General features: G+C 39.9%; 1 protein-coding gene across 2 annotated transcripts in view; it reads left to right on the forward strand.

Annotated features, from left to right (window-relative positions):
• Nucleotides 1-7500, forward strand: part of LOC307252008 (equilibrative nucleoside transporter 2-like) — a 13936-nt gene that overhangs the window by 337 nt on the left and 6099 nt on the right. For both annotated transcript variants that reach the window (XM_080029533.1, XM_080029534.1), the window contains exons 2-6: nt 2837-2893; nt 4400-4481; nt 5518-5699; nt 6366-6505; nt 7332-7466. In XM_080029533.1, the coding sequence (XP_079885659.1) occupies nt 2856-2893; nt 4400-4481; nt 5518-5699; nt 6366-6505; nt 7332-7466 (577 nt within the window). In that variant the 5' untranslated portion in view covers nt 2837-2855. The remainder of the gene's footprint in view (nt 1-2836; nt 2894-4399; nt 4482-5517; nt 5700-6365; nt 6506-7331; nt 7467-7500) is intronic.

A 7500-nucleotide genomic window follows, 5' to 3' on the forward strand; every position in this document is an offset into this window, starting at 1 on the left:
CTGTCCCAACTCGCCGGCCACATGGGAAAACGTAAAAAATGACAGAAGATTTAGGCTATACTTTCACGTAGGGAGTGATTTCGTATGTTAATAGAATGTTAACAATGTATTTGAATGCTATCTTAACAGCCTACAAATAGTATCTAATATATTATAGCCTAGGAGCGTATATGAAATAGCCTTGATCGTGTGCTCCCCTCATGTTGTGAGAAAGGAAATGCATACCGAGATACCGAGGCTATGCGTTGTATTGCCATGTTTGGACATATATAAAAGTATGATAGCCTCGAACCCGCCAAAAACATATACAGTTTTGATTTCGGGTTTTTAGTAGGCTATAGTTTCTGTTTGTGTGTGTGTGTGTGTGTGTGTGTGTGTGTGTGTGTGTGTGTGTGTGTGTGTGTGTGTGTGTGTGTGTGTGTGTGTGAGAGAGAGAGAGAGTGTGCACACACCGAAACAAAATTATTTCACAAAATCTGAAACTACCAGGGTCCTCAACCTAATAATATGCTTATAATGAACCATTTATAACACAGGGAGTAATCGCCATCATTTACATTTATAATAAAAATACCAGAAATTATGTGAGAAATGAAGTCTCCAATGTCCTATTATTTGTAATATAACATAGGCTATGAGTTTAAAATGACAGAAGTGGAAGTGTAGACGTATATTATGCAGTTTAACTTATTCCAAAGTACTGTATGAATGAATGATATAGGCTAGTCTAGTGTATTTATTGTGTTTATTGTTGTGTTTCATCACTCGAACCAATGTTTTGTAGCCTATAATATATCTTGGTGTGTTAGAATTGAACTACTGCGTCTTTTCGTATGCCTACTTAAATCATATCATACTGTACTTGGGTAAATGTCGTTTATAGATAGGTTATACTTAAATTGCTCCCGATAGTTAGCCTGCTGCTATCGGTGTATGAATGTGTGTGTGAATGGTAACGTGGGAAAGGAAAACAGGTCTCCCTTGAAAAAGAGTCTTCGGTCTCAATGGGATTTACCTGTAGAAATAAAGGTTAAAAAAATAAAAAAATAAGAATACCACAACGTACATATAGCCCATTTCAGATAGTTATTACATGATAAAGATTGACAGACACAGTGTGGGTTGGTAAACAAAACCCGGAACTATTTTACGCGCCGGCGCCTAATTACAGTAACTACAGTAGGACACACACACACACACACACACACACACACACACACACACACACACACACACACACACACACACACACACTCTCTCTCTCTCTCTCTCTCTCTCTCTCTCTCTCTCTCTTTCTTTCTATTTCTCTCTCACACACACACTCTCCCACTCACACACATACACATACACATACACACACACACACACACACACACACACACACACACACACACACACACACACACACACTCTCCCACTCACACACATACACACACACGCACCTAAATAAACAAAGTAGTCGGAAACGGGAAACCGCCCAAACCTGGCAACCCGGAGATGACGTGTTGCCAGATCAGGCGCGTAATTCAGTTGTTGTAAAGTTATTGACTTTGTATGGTGAATTACACACAGGCTACAACATTAATGGGAATTAACAAACGCTTCTCCTCCTAACTTAAAATGTTTCCCGGGCAAATTTAAAGAGTATAATAAAACAATGGCACTTGATTACACTAAATAATAAACTAATTAAAATGATAATGATCTTTAAAAAAATTTAATTTTTAATTTTTTTCTCTACTTAGCCTATTGTATTCTTGATATATGTTAGTACATTATATATGTGTATTTTTTTTTATAATTTATGTATTTTCATGTCTTGCTCTCATTGTAGGCCTACTACTAGGCTATATACTTTTGATATATACATTTTAGAAACATTTTAAATAAAGTTAATTAAAAAAAAGGGTGCAAAAACATTACATTGGTTAACACTTTTTTCGTATAGTCAGTGTAGAAAATAGTTTTATTATATGTTTAATATCCAAATGATTTATTGCTACTACTAAGTTTATTTGCCGATTACATGCAGAGCGGGTGAGAGTTATGAAACGTGCACACTATATAAGTGATCACTGTATGAATATAGAGCGATTTCACAAGTTTATTAACATGAATATATCGCTCACTTCACCTTTAATGAGTGAAGTAAAAGGTAAATGGACTTGACTTATATAGCGCCTTCTAGCCGATTTTCTCAGCCCCAAAGCGCTTCACATATCTTACCACATTCACCCATTCATACACACACTCATACACTGATGGCAGTAGCTGCCATGCAAGGCGCTCTATGAACCATCGGGAGCAATTTGGGGTTCAGTGTCTTGCTCAGGGACACTTGGACATGTGGCGGGGAGACGGGGGATCGAACCTCCGACCCTGCACTCCAGAGGCGATCTCCCTACACACTTCGCCACTGCCACCGAAGTGGCTGTAACACAAACAAACATATTATGAGTTTACCTTTTGCGTTGTCATATTTACACAGTCATCTGACGTACACACACACACACACTTTGTTTACCCACACAGGTAGCTGACGTACAGACAGTGAACACATCCCTTTGTTTATACACACACACCCACCCACACACACACACACACACACACACACACACACACCCTCCCACCCACACACACACACACACTCCCCCCCCCCCACGCACGCACACACCCACACACACACACACACTCCCCCCCACACACACACACATCCTCCCCCCCCCCCCCCCCCCCCCACACACACACACACACTTTGCTTACCCACACAGTCAGCTGATGTACACTGAACACATCTTAAGCTGTTGACTCAAAAGCTTCTCTCAACTTTCAACAGAATCAGACGAAGAAACAAGATGTCGATAGAGAAGGAACAGAGTCCGCCTGCCGACCGGTAAGATCCATCATTTATATTTTAAATTCAAAGGCAAGGCTAGTTTATTTCTATAGCACAATTCAGACACAAGGCCATTCAAAGAAGTGCTTTACACACACACACACACACACACACACACACACACACACACACACACACACACACACAGACACAAGGCCATTCAAAGTGCTTTACAGGGGCAAGATTAAAATACATAATACACATTAGAAAAGATAGATTGATAGATAGATAGATAGATAGATAGATAGATAGATAGATAGATAGATAGATAGATAGATAGATGGATAGATGGATAGATAGATAGATAGATAGATAGATAGATAGATAGATAGATAGATAGATAGATAGATAGATAGATAGATAGATAGATAGATAGATAGATAGATAGATAGGCAAGGCAAGTTTATTTCTATAGCACAATTCAGACACAAGGCCATTCAAAGTGCTTTACAGGGGCAAGATTAAAATACATAATACACATTAGAAAAGCGAATGAATAAAACATTTAAAAGCAAATTAATAACATTTAAAAAGTACAGGTTAAAATGGAAACAGAAAAGTCTTCAGACTCGATTTAAAAGAACTGAGGGTTGCAGCAGACCTCAAGTTTTCTGGGAGTTTGTTCCAGAGATTTGGTGCATAAAAACTGAAAGCTGCTTCTCCTTGTTTAGTCTTAACTCTGTCTGTCTGTCTGTCTGTCTGTCTCCTTGTTTAGTCCTAACTCTGGGGACTTGTTAAAACAATGTGGTTGTTGTTTAAAATGTTGTCTAAACTCCATATTAAAGGTGCAGTGTGTAACTTTGGGTGTGTCAGAGAAGTGAAACATTTTCTAAGGTTTATTCTCATAATAACTGAATAAACAAACTTTCCTCACAGGAAAATGTGATCCCTGGAACACTGTTTGAAGTTAGAAAGCTTCCTGAAAAGTTACTGTTTCACTGTTGTTGTTTACAGCAGCAGGGCCCACAGTTTGGTTTACAAACATATTCTAGTCTTAACGTTTAGTTCCAGGTTCCTCAAAATAATTTGATTTATGATGATTGGAAAAATGTCATGATGGAACAGTTTTGAAATTCATTGATGAAAATGTGTGTTTGTGTGTCTGTCTGTCTATCTGTGTGTGTGTGTGTGTGTGTGTGTGTGTGTGTGTGTGTGTGTGTGTGTGTGTGTGTGTGTGTGTGTCTGTCTGTCTGTCTGTCTGTCTGTGTCTGTCTGTCTGTGTGTTTGTGTCTGTCTGTCCGTCCCTCCGTCTGTCTGTCTGTCTGTCTGTCTGTCTGTCCGTCCGTCCGTCCGTCCGTCTGTCTCTCTCTGTCTGCCTGCCTGCCTGTCCGTCCGTCCGCCTGCCTGCCTGTCTGTCTGTCTGTCTGTCTGTCTGTCTGTCTCTCCGTCTGCCTGTCTGCCTGTCTGTCTGCCTGCCTGTCTGTCTGTCTGTCTGTCTGTCTGTCTCTCCGTCCGCCTGTCTGTCTGTCTGTCTGCCTGTCTGTCTGTCTGTTCTATCCACAGTGGTCAGGCAGTGGGACTAATCATCTTTGTTCTCGGTTTGGGAACTCTGCTGCCGTGGAACTTCTTCATGACGGCTTCTCAGGTTTGTCTAACACTCACCCTGTGTTCCAATCCCCATACTTCCCTACTATTTAGTATGCCAGAAAAAAGATTTAGGATGTCCCAATACATGCACGTCAATTGTAGTATGCTGAAAATACATAAATGCCCCACTAACTCCAATAGCATTTTGGAGTATTCGTCTTTATTCTTGACATTTCTCGACATAATGAAAAAAAATCTTCCTTATCTGATTATTTTGAAAAATAAATACTTACCCTTCATTCCAAATCACATACTCTTTCTTTTTACTACACTACATACTAAAGTACAGAAGAGTTTTAGTCTTTTTACTACACTGCATACTAAAGTACAGAAGAGTTTTAGTCTTTTTACTACACTACATACTAAAGTACAGAAGAGTTTTAGTCTTTTTCCTACACTACATACTAAAGTACAGAAGAGTTTTAGTCTTTTTACTACACTACATACTAAAGTACAGAAGAGTTTTAGTCTTTTTACTACACTACATACTAAAGAGCAGAAGAGTTTTAGTCTTTTTACTACACTACATACTAAAGTACAGAAGAGTTTTAGTCTTTTTACTACACTACATACTAAAGTACAGAAGAGTTTTAGTCTTTTTACTACACTACATACTAAAGTACAGAAGAGTTTTAGTCTTTTTCCTACACTACATACTAAAGTGCAGAAGAGTTTTAGTCTTTTTACTACACTACATACTAAAGTACAGAAGAGTTTTAGTCTTTTTACTACACTACATACTAAAGAGCAGAAGAGTTTTAGTCTTTTTACTACACTACATACTAAAGTACAGAAGAGTTTTAGTCTTTTTACTACACTACATACTAAAGTACAGAAGAGTTTTAGTCTTTTCACTACACTACATACTAAAGTACAGAAGAGTTTAAGTCTTTTCACTACACTACATACTAAAGTACAGAAGAGTTTTAGGGCCACAGACAGGAGAGAAAACAAATCAGATGAGGAAGATTTGAAAATGCCCAGAAATAATCGTACTTTTTATTTTTCCCTCTTTTTTCTCCTGATTCTCACAGTATTTTAACGAGCGCCTCACAACGTTACCAAGCAACTCCTCTAACGTCACGGCAACAGAAACCAAGGACTACAACTATGACACAACAGAAACCAAAGACTACAACTATGACAGCTGGATGGCCCTGCTCTCCCAGATGCCCCTGCTGCTCTTCACTCTGCTCAACTCCTTCCTCCATCAGTGGTGAGTTTAGTGTGTGTGTGTGTGTGTGTGTGTGTGTGTGTGTGTGTGTGTGTGTGTATAGGAGGGTGTGTGTGTATAGGAGGGTGTGTGTGTGTGTATAGGAGGGTGTGTGTGTGTGTGAGAGAAAAGAGAGGCTAGGATCTATGCAGCCGGGTTTGACTCAGCAACAACATATTCCTGGGTGTGTGTGTGTGTGTGTGTGTGTGTTTGTGTTTAACTTTTTCCCAAATTCAGTTTTTATTTATTTTTTCCTGAGTTCCGTTTTTATTAACTATTATTATGAACTATATTTATTATTATTAAGCTATTTATTGTTAAAATTCTCTCTCCTTATCTCTCAATTTAATTCAAAAATCTTTATTGGTTGGGGGCACCCTTAGCTCAGTTGGTAGGGCGTCCCCCCCCCATGGGCCTCGGCCAGCAGTGGACCCAGGTTCGATTCCAGCCCGCGGTCGTTCTCTGCATGTCACTCCCCTCTCTGCCCCATTTCAACTCTGTCTCTACACTATCAATAAAGCATAAAAATGCCAAAAAAAATCTTAAAAAAAAAAAATCCCTCTCTCTTTATACTGTTACAGAAATATTTAAAAGTTGCTCCTAGCTGTTTTTAATAATTAAAATAAATTGTTTTAGTCATAAATAAATAAATAAATCTCTCTCCCTCAGGGTCCGTGAGCGTGTGCGTGTCTCCTTCAGTCTGGTGGCGATCTTCATCTTGTTCTCTGTTACCGCGGCGATGGTCCAGGTCGCTATGCAACCACACACATTCTTCTCTCTCACTATGGCAACCATCTGGTTCATCAACAGTAAGAACACACACACACACACACACACACACACACACACACACACACACACTGACAGACAGACACACACAGACAGACAGACACAGATATATAGACAGACATACATACACACAGACAGACAGACAGACGGACAGACAGACAGACAGGCACACAGACACACACACACACACACACAGACAGACAGACAGACAGGCACACAGACACACACAGACAGACAGACTCACAGAGACATAGACACATACGCACAAAGAAAAACATATACACACTTCATCACATGATCACTCTTCAAGTCATTAAATCTTATGAAGCTTGGAAGGTAAAGTCAGTGATTCTGGAGAACGCTTGTTGTCAAAATCAGTGAATATCTCCTCATGATCCGCTACCTGTCTGTACTGTGTGAGCGCTGAAAACAATCCAGTGTTAATACACAGCCTAGGCTCTGTGAACTGGTATGTTGCTAGCTACGGTTAATTACCGTTTTGATTTTGGCAAAGTGTGATATTGGCTACAAGCATTCTCCAGAATCACTGACTTCACCTTTAATGTAAGAGTTGGAACTTTTTATATCTAAATAAAAAAAATGTGTTATAATAAATTAAAAATTACTTTTTCATGACTGTGTGTGTGTGTCTGTCTGTCTGTCTGTCTGTCTGTCTGTCTGTCTGTCTCTCTCTCTCTCTCTCTGTGTGTGTCTCTCTCTGTCCCTCTCTCTCCCTCTCTCTGTCTCTGTGTGTGTGTGTGTGTGTGTGTGTGTCTCTCTATCGTGTGTGTGTGTCTCTCTCTCTCTCTGTCGTGTGTGTGTGTGTCTCTCTCTCTGTGTGTGTAGTGTTCAGTGCCGTGCTGCAGTGCAGTCTGTTTGGCATGGTGGGTCTGTTCCCTCTGCGCTACAGCACTCTGTTCATGAGCGGGCAGGGCCTGGCCGGGATATTCGCTGCTCTCGCAATGCTGTTCTCCATATTAAGTAAGTTAACATCTGTCTGTCTATCTGTCTGTCT

The sequence above is a fragment of the Ammodytes marinus genome (genome assembly GCF_949987685.1).
Source record: "Ammodytes marinus genome assembly, chromosome: 6".
NCBI lineage: Eukaryota > Metazoa > Chordata > Actinopteri > Uranoscopiformes > Ammodytidae > Ammodytes > Ammodytes marinus.